Source organism: Pimephales promelas, chromosome 4 (genome assembly GCF_988280905.1).
Source record: "Pimephales promelas chromosome 4, fPimPro1.hap1.1, whole genome shotgun sequence".
NCBI classification, from domain to species: domain Eukaryota; kingdom Metazoa; phylum Chordata; class Actinopteri; order Cypriniformes; family Leuciscidae; genus Pimephales; species Pimephales promelas.
The window spans coordinates 34,150,604-34,168,354 of NC_142772.1; the positions used below are offsets into that span (position 1 = coordinate 34,150,604).

The 17,751-nt window shown below is 37.6% G+C and overlaps 1 protein-coding gene across 4 annotated transcripts; it reads left to right on the plus strand.

The window, feature by feature from the left end:
• Positions 1-425: 425 nt before the first annotated feature.
• Positions 426-13,876, plus strand: ehmt1a (euchromatic histone lysine methyltransferase 1a). 4 transcript variants are annotated; one of them, XM_039659171.2, is made up of 24 exons: positions 426-563; positions 1,148-1,214; positions 1,311-1,693; positions 2,231-2,330; positions 2,429-2,532; positions 2,610-2,847; positions 3,254-3,399; positions 3,640-3,783; positions 6,017-6,225; positions 6,360-6,452; positions 6,538-6,620; positions 6,910-7,016; positions 7,576-7,698; positions 7,843-7,944; positions 8,095-8,199; positions 8,524-8,678; positions 10,584-10,751; positions 11,196-11,340; positions 11,432-11,509; positions 11,704-11,819; positions 11,931-12,017; positions 12,560-12,638; positions 12,838-13,013; positions 13,115-13,876. In XM_039659171.2, the coding sequence occupies exons 2-24, from the start codon at positions 1,196-1,198 to the stop codon at positions 13,314-13,316; spliced, it is 3,162 nt and encodes a 1,053-aa protein (XP_039515105.2). In that variant the 5' UTR covers positions 426-563; positions 1,148-1,195; the 3' UTR covers positions 13,317-13,876. The 4 variants fall into 4 exon arrangements, with proteins under 4 accessions (XP_039515105.2, XP_039515107.2, XP_039515106.2 ...); XM_039659173.2 differs by having other exon boundaries at positions 6,913-7,016; XM_039659172.2 differs by having other exon boundaries at positions 6,363-6,452.
• Positions 13,877-17,751: the final 3,875 nt, after the last annotated feature.

Genomic DNA, 17,751 nt, shown 5'->3' on the forward strand with positions numbered 1-17,751 from the left:
GCAAAAACTGAAAAAAAAAAAAAAACATGTAGGCTACTTCTAAATAGTATGGGAATGAATGAATCAATGGCGTTTCTTGTGACATTGATATAAATCTTTGATAGGCTTCATTTAATAGTACTGTTTTAAGCTGTCAGGTGTACCATAAAGCAAATAGGAGAAATTATACAGTTCAGTTTTAAGGAGATTACTGCTGTGCATCGGAGATGGTGTTTTACTTTAATTCTTTGGACTCAATTTGTTGAGGTTCCCCACAAACCAAAAAAGTAAATGTAAATTATATTGTCATATGTGAATCTCAAATAAAGTGATACATATTGGCAGAAAATAATACTATAGTTTTGTAACTGAGAAGTTTAGTCGAGTGTAACAAGTTGGGTTAAACCTGTTTTTGTAATCGCTTCCCAAATCCTCAACCTCTCCCTGGCCAGTAGAGGCGCTGTGTGGTCACATGACAGTCGTAGGGCGCATGTAGCAGGGAAGTAAAGAGAGAGGAAGGCAAACCTCTAAACTTTCGGAATGAACCTTATTATACAAAAATGCAAACCATCATAAGTTAACGGGTAAGTTTAAGCAAAGCTGTTATTTTGAGGATTAATGTCCCTAGACCGACGTTGATTTATAGGTGCATGAATGTTTTCGTATAGAATTTTGCTGTTGCGGCTGATGTCATGCGCGTGTTATGTGTTAGCTACATTGTTACATGTTGTTCATCCCACTTTGAGCGCGCTACATCCGACATAAACATTAACAAATGTTGTTATGTTTAATTTCCCAGTTAATAAGACGCATTAAATCACGATGATGATAGTGGGCTGCCATCTCTCTTCAGCAATGCTACTACGAAAGAATGATTTAGCGTTTTAATTTAGAGGGCCAAAGATACATATTTGTTTGCTGTCTCAAAATCTGGTAAGATGTAATCACACAGCCAAAATGATCTAGGACTAACGTTAGACATCTTACTAGATTTTGAAACGCAGCCCATCAGAGATGGATAATGGCCTATAAGTATAATTTTTGTTTAAATATATTCTAACTAATATCTTGAACCGTAATTGCTCTATTTATGTTTTTTTACGGAACAATAAATTTCCATTAGACTGCAAACATATAATATAATATAACACTGTAAATTCTCATATAGAGGAAGGAACTTGGATGTGGTCTTGGATTGCTCCAGGTTCCCTTAGCCATGGCCAAGTCCAAGAAAGGTGAGTTAATTGATTTCTTCAGATTTTATTCACTTATCAAATAAAAAAAACACACATTGTTTACACACCTTAGTTTTTATTACTGTATGGTTTTAGGTATGGAAAACCCTGCGAATCCACCAAAAAGAGGCAGGAAGCCTAAATCCCTCGGCGGTGCTCCAAAAGCTGGTAAACAACAGAGCTCTCTGGGCAACAGGAAGAGCACAGGGCCCAGCTTTCAGCTTCACTCTGGTCAGACACCCCAAAAGCCACCAGCTGAAAACACCATGTCAGGAAATCATGACTCTATCCAGCTAGATAAACAAGATGCTCCAGAAACACAGAGTGCCAAGAGCATCCCTACTTTGTTCTTACCTGCAGCCAGACACGAAGGGGATGCTCAGAGAGAGCCGGAGGAGCTTAAAGCTGTGAATCCTGCTCCTCCACGTTTGGCTTGGAAAACGATGGTTAGACCAGCACCAGCTCCATCTGCTCTGAAGGTAGCCTGCTGTTTGCTTGCTTATGTTTTTTACTTTTTAGTTGCATGCAGGCATCTTAGTAATAAATGTGGAAGGTGCATTGAAACATGATTATTGATAATCTCCAAAAAGTGTAGTAGGGGATGAACAGACATTTCAGAATGTGGTTGAAGATTTGTACTGGTGGGTTGTAAAATGAATGGGGCCCAGGACAAGAAAAAAAATGAATGGGTGGACCCTCTGATCCGAATGAATAGGTTAAATGAGTACCTTAGTGAGCCCCCTCAACCCCTGATGGTATTAAAAAGCTTTTATGATTTTATGAAAGCTTTCATAATTCTTTTATGATTAGAAAGTTTGAAAGAACAGATTTTATTTAAAATGGAACTCTTTTGTGACAAATATCTTTACTTTCACTTCACTTCTACTAATCTAATGCATCATAAAAGTATTATTTAAAAAAAAAAAAAAATCGTTCTGCCCCAAAAGTTGATTAAAAAAAGACACATATATATATTATATGTATGTCTGTTTTTGTTAATGCAACAACGTGCAAAGACAATGATCAGAGTGAAAAGCGTGAACGAGAGAGACGTGGAGTCTTCACCCACACAGCATCTCCTTTTACCTCAGGAACTAAAAGACTCAACACAAACAGGTAGAGTTTTTTTTTAGCTAAAAAGCTAAGCTGAATTAAATTTAGAACACACAAGAGTAAAACAAATGGCATGCTCCTTTCTTTGTATCCTTCTGCAGCCTCCAAGAAGAAGAAAAGAAAAATGGGCTTATATAATTTTGTTCCCAAAAAGAAACCGAAAGTGTCCAAGAAACAGAATGTCTCGTTGTCCTCAAATGCGCAGGTCTGATATCTAGCACATTAGATTCAGTCATCCATCTCAGTTAAATCTGAACATTTAAGATCTTTGTTTTCCTGCAGGAATCCTCACATACAGCAGGATCCAAAGGTGGGCAGATGTCCATTGAGGAGGCGTTCAAAAAAAAAGTTAGTCCTGAAAAACCAGAGAAGCAAACTTCACGGGATGAGAAAGAAAATGCAGCGGAACTGCTCAAGAACAAGGAATCGGAGGGCGTTCCACAAGGCCATGCTGAAGAATACACAGAGCTGCCTCTACATGCTCTTGCTCATGATAGCATGTTCACAGCAATTCCCACAGGTAGAGGATATCTGCACCTGAAGACATTAGAATTGAGGTCCACTGCTTGCTTGCTTTTTATGCATCTCATGCTACCACCTCACGAAATGCGTATACTTCCTGTCTGTTTGTTTTCATCTGATAGGTTGATCTCAAAATGAGCAGAGACAGGTTTCAGACAGAGCATTCTGACTTTGTGAGGCAGTAAGATCACATGGCAACATACATGCAGACTCTTGTGTAATAATAAACAACCTTTTTGTTGCACATTAATGCTTAAACTAATATTAGATCATGGAAAGAAATAGTTTGAGAAGGAAGATTTTAGGGCATAGGATGTTCTAGTAGCTGTTGTTCTAGGAAGTTCTTTAACCCAGTTATTTATACTTAAATTGAGCAGTGCAGGTGTTTTTTTTGTGTTTATCAGGTTTGCCGGAGGATAAAGAGAACATGGAGGCTGATGAAATGTTGGAACCTCCACTGTGTAGCTGTCGCATGGAGACACCGAAGAACCCTGATGTAGTAACTCTGGCTGAGGGCAAGTGCATGGCTGTAGAGAGTGTGGATGGAAAGGTAGAGCATGCTTCATCTCTCTTATTTTCAAAATAAACTCATTGGCTACATTGACACTGCTGCAACAGTCATTTTTAGGGTGATATAGTTCACACACTTGTGTGAAAATAACTAGCATATTGCAATGTCTTTGTGATAAGATTATACTACTGTGTTTGATTGACCGAATGTTTAATAGATTTCTAGAAAGTGGACATTAACTGGATTTTTGAGTGAATATGATTTTCTGTCTCTCTCTAGCTGAGTTTATGTCGGAAAGTGATTCTGAAGCAGGAAATGATGCGTCCCTCTCTGAGGATTCCATTGCTCGTGCTTTGCGAGGATCATCGTGCGGGCATGGTGAAACACCAGAGCTGCCCAGGCTGTGGTTTCTTCTGCAGGGCTGTGAGTAAAAAAAGTCAAAAGTTTTGAAAGATGCCTCTTAGGCCGTGTGTCCACCAAAGTGTTTTTCCACGCGCCTGGTGTATGTTTTCAATTATTTTTAATGGGAGTGCCGCGTTTTTTAAACGCCATGAGCGTAAAGTGGCGCTGAGTGTTTTTTTCACGCTGAAGTGCCGAGCGCCCAGCATTGTTTTATTGGTCGTGGAGAGTTGAAAAATGTTCAACTTTGGATAAAACACAGCGCTAATCACTGTCACTTTTTACCCAGCCGTCCAATCACAGTGGAGGAGGGGTGGGGCTAATACCACACCGACCATCTGTCACAACATTCTTTTTGAACATGGACATCAACAAACAGAGCTAAACAAACAAAATGGGTGAAAATGTATTTTTAGTATGAAACAAACTATCTGCGAATTCAGTTACAAGTAAACTGTGCTTCTGATATTCTGTATCTTAGCAACAAAACGTCTCAACGGAAAAAACGCAGCGCTGTCAAAATGCTCTTAAAGCGGCCAAAGCACGGCGTCTTCAGCAGAGCGTCTGGCGTTTTCAGCTGAATAAAAACGCTTTAGTGGACACACTGTCACAATATCTGCATTTAAAAAAAATGCAATAAAAACAGTAATATTGTACAAATATTATTGCAATTTTTAAATAACTTTAACTTTTAAATATATGTCAAAAGGTAATTTACTCCTGTGATGGCATCGCTGAATTTTTAGCAGCAATTACTCCAGTCTTCAGTGTCACATGATCCTTCAGAAATCACTCTAAAGGCCAATTCTCCGAGCACCGACAGTTGTCGACACACACAGACAGTCACTATATTAATGTACATCACTTCTCAGACATTCCATGAGCTGACAAATTCCAAGTAAACATGTCGAAAACGAGCGATTAATCGTCTTCTTTCAGCGTTTGTCCTGCGGTGCAATCCAAGCTCTGCAATTCGACACAGTAGTTATTTATATTGAGTTTGGCCATTTATTTATACATCATGTTATACAATTGATTGCTTAAAAATCAAGCAGCTTTACCCTATTAAACATGAAACATATAAAACAGTGTTAGAGTCTCGTTTCATTTTTACTTCATTTTCTACACCTACATATTATGTAATCGCAACGGACCAATGGTAGTACAAAGGTTTTTATCTTTTGGCAAACTGTTTCAAACTCCCAAAAAGAACTCCAAACGATGTTTAGTTTTACGTCTTACGTCACAACAGTTCGTTCTTCGTTTTCGCTTGAATTATCAATTATCAGGGCCTTTAATATGCTGGTTTGGGGCTTAAGAAATGTTTCTTGTTAAAGGATACTCCACGCAAAAATGAAAATTCTGTCATTTACTCACCCTCAAGTTGTTGTAAACCTGTATGAGTTTCTTTCTTCTGCTGAACACAAAGGAAGATATTTTGAAGAACGATTGGAACTTTGGCACCATTGACTTCCATAGTATTTTTTTATCTACTATGGAAGTCAATGGTGCCAAACAACTGATTTTTTTTTTTTTTTTTTTTTTAATATTAGACTTTTTTTTGTTTTTAGTTTTTGTTCTAATAAACAAATAGATAGGGGAATAGTTTCTGTGATGGTCTTGGAATGCCGCTATAGAAATATGCAGTTATCAAATTTTATCCGCTATTAGCACTCACTCAGCCATGATTACTAAGTGTTTTTTGCACACTGAAATGTCTACTGTCTTGTGGGTGTGCATGATTTTAAAAATAACAATGGGCTCTATGCACGGCGGTATTTCCGGTGAAGCATTAGGGATGCTCGATAACTTCCGCCGATCGTAGAGTCCAATGCAATACCGAGAATTTATATTGAATTTTATACTCCATGGTTATACTAAAGAAACGTTAGTCACAAAAACAGATAAAACAGACACCCCTCGTTGTGTTTATGCTTCTTTTTAAAATTATATTAAATAAATATAACTATATATAAAATTACATCTAAATGTATGTACATTTCATTTCAAAGACTGGAGGACAGTAAATTTTGAAGACTCTGCCATAATCCCGTTTTCCTCGGTTCTCCTCCGCTTTAATCTCCACAACCGGAAATGGATGAGCATCCTTGCGTCAAATGCGGAATTTATGCGTGCATATAGCCCATAGTTCCACTTTTTGGTGGAAAAGTGCAGCTTTTAATAGCTCAGTTATGGACACTAAACCCTGATACATTGAAATGGCAAAACTAATATCATAGCGGTCTGTTTAATCCAGGGGACGTTTATGGAATGTCAGCCAGATGGCAACATCTCTCACCGCTTTCACCGGAGCTGTGCGTCTCTGATCAGAGGTCAGGTCTTCTGCCCCCACTGCGGCGAGGAGGCTAGTCATGCTAAAGAGGTCACGATCCCCAAACCTGACTGTGTTACTGCAGTGCCAACAGCTGCTGTGCCCGCACACAAAAGAGACACCGCCTTAATGGAGTAAGTTTAGATCCTGTTGTTTGATTGTGTTTAACTGGATTTGTTTCCAGCTCATTTCACCTGTCTAATGTTGTGATGTGTTTTTGCTCACCCTGGTTACTTTGTTATATATCCGTTATGATTGTTTCTCACAGCAGGGCTAAACTGGACTCTGTAACTGTTGGTGGAGCTGTTGACCCTGCTAGAGAATCAATGGAAAGTGTTTTAAATGCCCTGGAGGATGGGAAGTAAGTATCCCTATTACCACTACTATCTTGTATCATCAAATAAGTGCATAAACTTAAAACAATTATTGCATATTTTTTTTTAAAGGTATAAGAAATTCAAGCTGCCCCCAAAGCAGCTTTATTTCTCTGCTAAGAGAGGAGAGCTCCAGAGGATCTTGCATATGCTGGGTAAGATTATATATATATATATATATATATATATATATATATATATATATATATATACCTAAAGGATTATTAGGAATACCTGTTCAATTTCATTAATGCAATTATCTAATCAACCAATCAGCAGTTGCTTCAATGCATTTAGGGGTGTGGTCCTGGTCAAGACAATCTCCTGAACTCCAAACTGAATGGCAGATATATATATATATATATATATATATATATATATATATATCATGATAGTAGAAACAGCTTTATGATTGATATGTGTGGTTGTTTTGATGGTGATCAGTAGAAGGTGTGGACCCAAACTTGCGGATGGACAGCGAGAAGAGAAAGACTCCCCTGCATTGTGCTGCTGAGGAGGGCCATAAAGAGATCTGCCATATACTAGTGCAGGTACTGCAATGCTAATGCACAATCAAGGAGGATCTGTTCGCCTGTTAGCGGTGGCAAGAAATGATACAGCTGAATTTTTGCAGCCATTACTCCAGTCTTCAGTGTCACACAATCCTTTTAATTTATTCAAAATTATTCCAATATGCTGATTTGGACACAATTATAAACAGTTGTGCTTCTTGATATTCTCACATTCACATTCTTCACATAATGGTGATCATTTTTTCCAGGATTCTTTGATGAATACAAATTTCAGCATTTATTTTAAAAAAAAGTGACTAATGAATTTTTCTATTGTTACAAATAAATTATTCTTTGTAACTATTTTAAAATTCATTACTGTCACTTTTAAGAAATGTATCCTTGACTGTTGAATGCTGAATGAAAGTTTTAATTTCTTTCTTTAAAAAACAAAACAAAATCATCGTACTGACCCACAAACTTTTTATTTATTTATTGTGAAGTATGTGATGCAGCTGCCATTGCTTTACATAACATGTTTATGAACTTAAATTACTTTTATTTTAGTAATGCGAATGATCTCTTTATCTTTCTATAGGCTGGTGCAAACCTGGACATGTGTGATGTGGAGCAGAGAACTCCTCTTATGTACGCCTGTGAGAACAATCATCTAGAAACAGTGAAATACTTGCTGAAAGCTGGTGCTTCTACAGGTCATAAGGTACAATGGCAGCCCTTTATCTGTCATTCAACTGTGAAATAAGTTTTTTTTTTTTGCTATGACTATTTTATACTACATACTGAGACTTGTATGCCAAGTATTTTGCGTGTCTAAAATCTAGTAATTCATGTTTTCAAATTGCAGGATATGAGAGGCTCCACGTGTCTTCATTTGGCAGCCAGAAAAGGACACACAGATGTGCTGCAGTATCTCCTTTCCATGCCATCCATAGATGTCAACTGTAAGGTAACACTGTGCACAAGTTTATTATTGACGTATAAAATATAAATTTTGTGTACATGCCATATTTATATATATATATATATACCTATATATATATATATATATATATATATATATTGTAATAATGATGGGTTTATGGGTTCCTCTGGTCAGGATGATGGCGGGTGGGCTCCTCTTACCTGGGCAACTGAGAATATGCGTTTAGAGCAGATGAAGATGCTAATCTCAGCAGGAGCCGATGTCCAAATAAGAGACAAGGTCTGTGTCTGCATATTTCAGCTTTTTGATGACCTTATTCATCTCACCTTGTTTGATGATCTTTAAAATGAAACTGTACAAATACATCACTGCATTCAACTTTGCAATCACAGGAGTGAATTTCCTTTTGAAATATATTAAAATATTAACCCGTAAATTGTTATAATTCACAATATTACTGTTTTGACAGTATTTTTGAAGCTTAAGATGACATAAGAGACAAGAAAAATCTTACTGAACCCAAACCTTTGAATGGTAGAGTATAGTGATGGATTTGAGAATATATCCACCAGAGATGAATGTTGCTTGTGGTCTGATTTCTAGGAGGAGAATGTCTGCCTCCACTGGGCAGCGTTCTCTGGCTGTGATGAGATCGCTCAGCTGCTGCTTGAAAAGAGATCTGACCTACACGCTGTGAACATCCATGGAGACTCACCTCTCCACATCGCTGTCAGACAGAACCAGCTGGACTGTGTAATGTAAGTGTAGAACAGAGAGGGTATACCTAGATAACTGGAAGCAAAAGCCTTTTTATGATACGAGTGTGTCGTTTGCTGATGATACGAGCACTGAAATATAAAGGATCTATTAATGTTGTGCCAAAGGCTCCTTAAGGGAACTAATTTCACTCGAGGCCAACTGAGGAACACTAAAAGAAACGCACCAGGTTTCTCTGTAGGCAATAGGCACCCAAGTACATTTCATATCTGCTTGAATAAATGACTTTTGGATGTATTGGATAAAGGAAATTTCCAAAATATATTGACCTTAATTTTGAGCATTATTGTATTTTTTCCCCCCTATAGTTTTCCCTTTTTACACTGTCTCTGTGTTATGCTCCCTATTAACATATATCTAAACAATTTATACAGAATAAATAGATTAATCCAGGGATTCCCAAACTTTTTTGTCAGCCGAACACCTTTGATCTAAGATATTTGCTTGAATTACTCCTGAATATTTTAAGTTAATGTTTTATTGATTTAATTTGTATGTTCACAACCTCTGATGTTGGTTAATGTTCACATGACATGCAGGTAAACAAACAATAAATAATAATAATAATCAAATCAAACATTTTTTTTAAAACTTAAAGCATACCTCTGGTCTTTAGGGACCCGGGACATCATTCACCACCCTCCTCTCATTAATTTTTTAAAAGTTAGACATCAACCTTTTTAGGATTCCTAAATCAATTTAGTATAAATTGTATAACAAGAAAAAAGTATTTTTTTTTCACATTCATTTTTTTGTACAAATAAATTGTATAGGGTCGCTAACAACCAAAGGCGTTTACCAGTGTAAGTATATATTTTTTTCTGCACAACAGTAATTGAATGTTTAATGACTGAATAAGTGAAATTCACCTTTATTCCACAAATTGGCAATGTCTGACTCTGAAACACAAGACATTTCACTCGTAGCTACCACAGGCAGAAAACAAAAGAATAGGAAGTATCATCAGAAAAGCTTAAGTCAGAAAAGTAATGAACGCAATCAGATATTAGTGTCACTGTCACTTGATGGTGGACCTGGTGAAGAAGCTGTCAAAATATTGATTTTGAAGATGTTGGAAACTATAGTTTTGGTAATATGTTTGAGATCTGGAATATGAGCCAGATGCTGAATGTACTGGGAAATGACCTTTGACAATGATGGTTGTGATGATGGTTTAAAACATTTGCTCAAAGTGAACCCTTCCAAAATCCAAAATGTAACAAAATATGCTTTATTATATTCTTCTGTAATTGTTTCTCTAATATCAGGAGAGTATATATTTTTTTATGTTATTGAGACATGTAGAGATCCATCCGTGTTAGATATAGATCTGGGTCGCTAAAGACCTGTAATCTTAGTTATCTAAGTGTTTAATTTAGATTGTTTTTAATGTTCAATTTTTACATTTTAAATGTTTATGATTTCACTCTGTAATGGCTTTTTTCCCCTTCAACTCACTAACCTTTTGAAGTTCTCTCAATAACCCTGAATTTTGGGAATCCCTGAATGAATCTTAAGGCCGTGACACACCAAGCTGACATCAAAGAATTAGCGGTGACAAAACCCAACTGCGCTTACATTGAACTAGCACTGCATCTAAGGAAATAATTGTCTAGGTATCAATAGTCTATATTTCTCATTCAAAAATAGAAGCCAAAACTAGGACAGCAGATACAAACAGTAAATGAAGTCAACCGTAATCAGAGTGATTTCAACACGCTGAATCGGCCGAACTGCCGTCGACGTGAGGACACACTGCAAAAAATTGCCCAAAAGACTTTGACCGTTGGCTTCGTGTGTCACGGCCCTAATGTTTGTATCATTAAAGAATTTACAAAGGTTTGTTGTTGAATCTGTCAGTTAATAATCTGAAGCTTTGTCTGTAGGCTGTTTCTGTCTCGAGGAGCAGATGTAAATCTGAAGAACAGGGACGGCGAGACCCCTTTGGACTGCTGTATTATAAATTCTAAGATGTGGACAATCCTGAACACCAATAAGAAGCTGACAGATGCTAGGAGAGGCAGAGACGGCCTCAGAGAAAGACTCCTCTGCAGGTAATGCAAGAACACATGGATTAAATCTTGGATCAGATCAGGGTTTTACCACAGTCAGCATTTTAAAAGTTCTGTCCTTTCTCCAAGCATCTTGTAAACGTTGTTGCATTTCTTATGGATTTAGTTTGTCTCAACTAGGCTTCCGTGTTTTGTGAACTATTATTTTTTCTACTCTCTATTGATAGCGCAATTAATAGTGCTATGAATTTAATGAATCATATTAACAAGGAAATCTTTGCAGCTTCAGATCCATGCTAAAAATCTATGAAAACTGGCTGCAGCTGATTCACTATCCCATTCATTTAGCTTGCCTTCAATAAATCTATATTTTCCACACATTTCCGAACATGTGCAGCCAAGAAGGAAGATCGGCCCCAAAAATATTTGACGCAGAATGTAGGGAAATCTTACATCACTGTGTTACTGTTGTGTGTGGTGTTTCAGAGATGTGTCCCGAGGCTATGAGGACGTCCCTGTGCCCTGTGTGAATGGGGTGGACCTTGAGCCCTGCCCCAGCAACTACAAATATGTTCCAGAGAACTGTTTTACATGTCAAGTGAATATAGACGAAAACATAACTCACTTACAGGTAAGAGACTGTTGTAGTGTCAAAAGCCATACGGTAAATGCTGTTATTAGAGCTATATGAAATTCTCTCTCTCTCTTTCTCTCTCGAATAGCACTGCAGTTGTAAAGATGACTGTGCGTCCAGCGGCTGTATCTGTGGCCAGCTCAGCATGCGCTGTTGGTATGACAAGGTAAGATGCTGCTAGTGCTAAATTATTAATTTAAGTGGAATAAATGACATGGTAATAATACAGTGACATAAACAATAGTCACTAACCATGACTCTACTGTGATGTCATCTTAGCCTTGTGATTTTAAGGGGATACGAGTATTGCTTATTATTAATGATTCTTAAAATCCGTGTTTTTGATTTCTTGGTACCCAGGATGGCCGCTTGCTGAAAGAGTTCAGCAGGAATGATCCACCGTTCCTGTTTGAGTGTAACCACGCCTGTTCCTGTTGGAGAACGTGCCGGAATAGAGTGATACAGAATGGCCTTCGGTAATATAACTAATATATATATATGTGCTGTTGCATATGAGAGCATAAATTCAGAGTTTACAACACATTCAGAGAATATTTTTCACAACTTCATAATTTTCTAATCCTCAGGGTGAGACTGCAGGTGTTTAGGACCGAGAGGATGGGCTGGGGGGTCAGAGCACTGCAGGATATTCCTGAGGGAACCTTTGTATGCGAGTACGACCCTCTCCTCTGATCAGTTGCTTTACACCTGTTTGGATACCACTGTTTTTATTGGCTTTTATTATAGTTGTCTCTACATATTATAAAATAGTATGTTGGTAACCAGACAGTTAACGGTAGCCATTGACTTCCATAGTATTTTCTTTCCTACTATGGAAGTCAATAGTTACTGTTAACTGTTTCATTTCCATTTTTAAAAATATGGCTTCTTTTGTGTTTAACTGAAGAAAGAAACTCACACAGGTTTGGAACAACTTGAGGATGAGTAAGGAATGACAAAATGTTTATTTTTGGGAGAACTATCCCTTTAACCTGGTATACTATAGTGTTTTACTATGAAAGGAGTACACACAGCACTGCCTGTGTTCTGAAAAACTTTCCTACTGACTTGAGTGTCAACCATATTAATTTAATGTGACATTTTCTAAAAAAAAAAAAGGAAAGCCATTAGGGGAGTTATTAATTATTCAGACTTGATTAATCTCATGCTGTTTTAGTTCAATACTTTTGCCCTACGGATTTTGCTCTGTGTGCAGGTTTGCAGGTGAAATCATTTCAGATGGAGAAGCTAATATTCGGGAAAATGACTCGTACATGTTCAACCTAGACAATAAGGCAAGTATAGAGGTTTGTCTTGGCAAAATTTTGCATTTAGAAAGCAAAATTTATTTAGAAATGATCAGAAAATGCATTTCATACTTATGACTTCCAGGGGGCGCTAAAGTATATTAAAATGTGGATGAAGCTTAAGCACACCTTTTGAATTGCTTTGTATTTTGGGGTATTTAATGGTGATCTTTTTTTTTTTTTCCAGGTTGGAGAGGTCTACTGCATTGATGCCCGGTTCTATGGTAATGTTAGTAGGTTTATGAATCATCTTTGCGAACCCAATCTGTTCCCTGTCCGTGTGTTCACCAAACACCAGGACATGCGCTTTCCTCGAATTGCACTCTATGCAAGCAAGCCTATTCAAGCTGGAAACGAGCTTGGGTAAACCTTTAGAATTTTTTTACATTTTTTTTCTATAAACCTCTAGCTCTTTTTATCCCTTATTATTTGTCGTATTTATCCATTCTTTTCTCTTTCATCAGGTTTGACTATGGGGATCCCTATTGGCTAATTAAGAAAAAGTACTTCCGTTGTCAGTGCGGCTCTACGAAATGTAGATACTCTGAGACCGTTCAGGGCCAGAACCACACAGAGAGCACAGTCCAAATGCTAGGTGATCAGAAAGTTGCTCAGGTGGAACAAATTCAGTCAGCTAACACAGCTATATCAATTACTCAACCCTGAGGCCTCCACTCGTACAGCGGGATATGCTGTGGCCTTTAACGAATAAATATGATCAGGAGTGCAACGCATAATTTCCTGAATCTCAGCACCAAGTGAGGACAATTTGTGCAGAGATACAGCATCATTTTATCACCATGCCAGTGAGGACATTTTGTAATAAGACATTTAATCAATGGCCTTTTGTATCTGAATGCATGTCTCACAGGGTTTTTACTTATTAGGATGATGAAGAAGCTCCTTAATTGTACAAGATATAGACATTAGCATATAGACATTTCTAATAGACATTTTTAAAAATACATTTTGATATACTTGGTATTAAAAATGAAGGGGTTTTAGCCAAATACCATGAGAAAAATGAAATCGTAAGTAGAACACATGGACAAGTTCTACTGGCAAATTTCTTAGACATTTACATTTGTTTTTTTACTCTGTCTTTTCTCCGGAACAGAGATCAGGGCTTTTTTCTAATCTGTTTTTATTGAAACTTCATTTTAATTTCACAGAATTTGAACATCCTATTTGTGAGGAATAAAGCTTTCAGTGTTTTTAATTATTAATTTGGTCATTGGTTATTTAGCTGTGGCACATACAAAGCACACCAATTTCACTAAAGCACATGAATTTCAGGTATGTAACAAATTCAGTGTTTCAATCTGTCACTCCATCTAATATATATATAAACACACAAACATGCTGTCAATTTATAAAAAATGTTGACAGTAAAGACATTTATAATGTTACAAGTTTTCTTTTTCAAACAAATGTTCTTTTGAACTGAATCCTAAAAGAGAATGCATATATAATGGTGGTTACCACAAAAGCAGCACAACTGTTTTCAGCATTGCTAAGAAATGTTTCTTAAGCCCCTAATCAGTATTCTAATTTGGATCTTTCTTGTGACACTTAAGACTAATCTAGAGTATTTGCTGCTGAAAATTCACCTTTACCATCACAGGAATAAATTACATTTTAAAACATTTTTAAAAATTATAATTATTTTTTACAACATATGTTTTACTGTATGATTTGATTAAACAAAGCACAAGAAACCTATTTAAAGAAAATCATACTAACTTCAGCACACTCTGAATTTCACTCAAGCACATTTAAAAAAAAAAGTTTCTTGTTTTGTTCTACCACATTAATGTCATGGAGCCATATCTTAAACTCATATCCACTGTATGTGTGCTTTAAAAAGGAGTAGGCTACAAAGGTGATTGATCAAGCACGTAGGCGTAGAGCAAAATGTAGTCAAATCGAAACCTTTCAAAAAAACATTAGAAATTCCCGTGGGAATGTGGGATGCAATTACTATATCTAAAAAACCGGCTAGTGCAGAAGAATAGGCTTCAGCTCTACTACTAAAGGGTTAATGTAAATCTGAAATAGATCGAACAGGCTCCGAAAGACGTCAGTCACGAGATAATGTCCTGATTTACCCCAGCCGACACCGGTTCCACCCTTTTTTAATTCAACGATCTGTTTACAGTTGTGTGAAATGCAGATGCACCGATGCATCATATGATGTGCCAGATTCTTGTTAACTTGCTTTAAAGTAGCCATTAAACCCATTGAAGTAACTGTTTTAATGAACTGCTGGGGTGTGGAAGAGGACACGCTGTATTTCCCCCTCTTGCCCCAGTGCCATGGAGACTGTACTGTAGCGGTACAGGTGGAGCCACTGACAAGCTGCCTCACAGTCACGTGATCTGATTCAGAAGAACCAGCGGCTGCAGAAATTGGTTAAGATTTCATCGCCAGGCTACGGTCGAGTGAAAAAAAGGTGTTAATGTCCTTTGCTCGTTTTCATTTAAACGATAAAAGCACGAGGGCGACGGACTGCACGTGTTATCATCTGTTAGAGCGAAGAGTGCAGGCAAGATCGGAGGAAAACATCGAGGCATCTGCAACAGCATCGCGCGCAGGGGAGCAGGATCTTACAATCTGTGGGCTTGACTCCATTCAAACGCGACACAGGTTATAAAGGCACCTTTTTCCGATAGGACTTATTTCATGACATGGCTGATTATCTAAATCCTTCGCGTGCGGCGTGAAAAGGATCTCCATAGGAAATGACCGGTCGCTTTTTGATGGATTGTGTAACGTGGAGCGACAAACTTTAACTGGCGTTCGGTTCATAACAGAGATGCGTTTAGATGTGCTCTGAATGGCTGGAATACTTTAAGCAACTCTGGCTGAACAAGCTCTTGTGGATGCCAGACCTGTACGGATGAGAAGAACTCGTGGCTGGGACTACATCGCGCGTTGTGATGCTTCTAACTCACACTCTGTCTGATGTGAATTTGGATTTCTACAGTCAAATCTGCGCATTTCTAGAATGGCTCGCTTCGAAGATGATCTCCCGACCCGGTATGGAGGTGGTGGTGGCTCTCCAGCGGGTCCAGTCAGAGGGGCCAGCCGGCAGCCAGGCCCCCCGACCGGACCGAGGGTCTATAAGCAAACAATGGCCCAAAGAGCCCGGACAATGGCCATATACAACCCAATACCGGTCAAACAGAACTGCTTAACAGTCAACAGATCCCTTTTCATCTTCAGCGAAGATAATATCATTCGGAAATATGCAAAGAAAATAACAGAGTGGCCATATCCTTTATACAAATCTCAGGCATTTGTATTGTGTAAATAATATGACAGTAAAAAAAATCAGTTTGTAGCCTACTTTGTAATAAGCAGTAATTCGGGATCACCTATCAGTCTTATTTTACATTAATATGTTGAGCTCGCAAAAGTTTGGCGAACATAGATGTAGTTTTATTCAAAATTAGTTATGTAAAAGTTGTTTCAGTTAGATTTAGCTACTCTTATTGGATTGAAATTCTATGCAGGGTGGTGTCTCGCTGATTAAGCAAACATTAGGCTACAAGAGGGGTCAGTTAGTTGGTTTCGAAATACGTGTTCCCGGAAAATAGCTCAGATTAGCTTTAATTGTATTTTCGATTAGCATGGGAAATGTATTTCACAGTTGCTTGGTATATAATATTCTCTAAGTCTCGTGACGTGAAATTACATCTTGAGTTTTTATTGTTTTTGTCCTTTTCACATCCAGTCACTGCGGTATTGATTCTTTTCAGTCAGGAAACGAGACTCGGTCTCCGTCGCTCATGGCAACCAGAACAGCTCTTGCATTGGGCTGCCTAAATTGCTGTGCAGTCTCTGGAGAATTGCCTCTGGGAATACCAGCCAGTCATGAAGTAACTGAGATATACCTGCTAGTCTGTGCGTTAATGCATTCGAAGCTTATGTGGCAGGATACAGTCCAAAAGCAATAAAGTTGATAGTCTAGCCAATTTAAGCGGAACAGTTTAGTGCTTAAACTTTATGGGCGCTAATATTATTCCGAGGCACTATCAACAGTCCTCAAATTTTGATGGTTCCGAATCTGAATGATTTCGCGAAATTGAGCATTTTCCTTTGACGTGGTGGAAGTGTTTATATGGGCTGTTTTAGTAGCTCTCCAAGGTGCTGAAACGCATACGTGTTTAAAACTCGTCCAGGGGATAGCCTAAGTGATGGAGACTGAATACTAGAATAAAGATTAGAATTTCGTTTTCGTTAACTTAAAACTTAATGAGTAAACAAAGCGAAATTTGACGCATTTTAAATGCTTATTTACCAATATCTGGCCAAATGTTTCTGTTTGCAGCAGGCTTCACATTTGCTTTCCAAATTTGCTGTATTGTTTATATTAGAAGGCCAACATAGATAGAACAAAAAAAAAATCAACCAGTTGACCAGTTTCTCTTTGTAGTCATAGACAGTTAATGAGTTTTTTCATCAAACAAACCATTGTTAATCATCGACTATTGAGATACTTGAACAAAACATGTCTCGCAACTTCACCTGCCAACCTCTCCTGTGAAATTATTCCAATTAAAGTGATTGAGTCAATTAGATTGAGCTGAAAATCACATTCTGTGGGAAATGGAAACTGTAGGCTACCCAAACATATAAATACTTATAAACAAAATGAATCCAAAATAACCTTTTGATACAAAAATCTGTTTTGTCCCAGTTCTCATGTGTCAGTTTTCAATTTCAAGCACTCAAGGGAGTATAATTCATGAAATTCCCCCATTTATTGATAATGTCTTTATGCTCAGACTACGAGTCTACTAGTGTGTCGCAAATGTGTTTAGAAGAGTGCCACAGTAAATAATTATCCTCCTCCCGACTAACCAGCAGCTTTGTGTGGAATGATACAGTTCACACAGCTCTTGACTGAGCCATACGGTGCCTGCGATGAAGTGAGGTCATTTTTATCAATAATTCTTGTTATTTTACACTATGAAATGAATATTAGCTCTAAATTTAAGTTATTTGTTCTTTATACGGCTCTTTATTGATTTCGATGATCATGTTATTGCTGTGAATTAATTCTAACTATTTGTATCCCATGGACTCTTTCCTTAAC

Bases quoted from the DNA above. Each gene is read 5' to 3' on its own strand.
- ehmt1a (XM_039659171.2), top strand. The intron at 7,017-7,575 runs GTACTGCAATGC...ATCTTTCTATAG, and splicing joins TCTGCCATATACTAGTGCAG to GCTGGTGCAAACCTGGACAT. The intron at 13,014-13,114 runs GTAAACCTTTAG...CTCTTTCATCAG, and splicing joins CAAGCTGGAAACGAGCTTGG to GTTTGACTATGGGGATCCCT.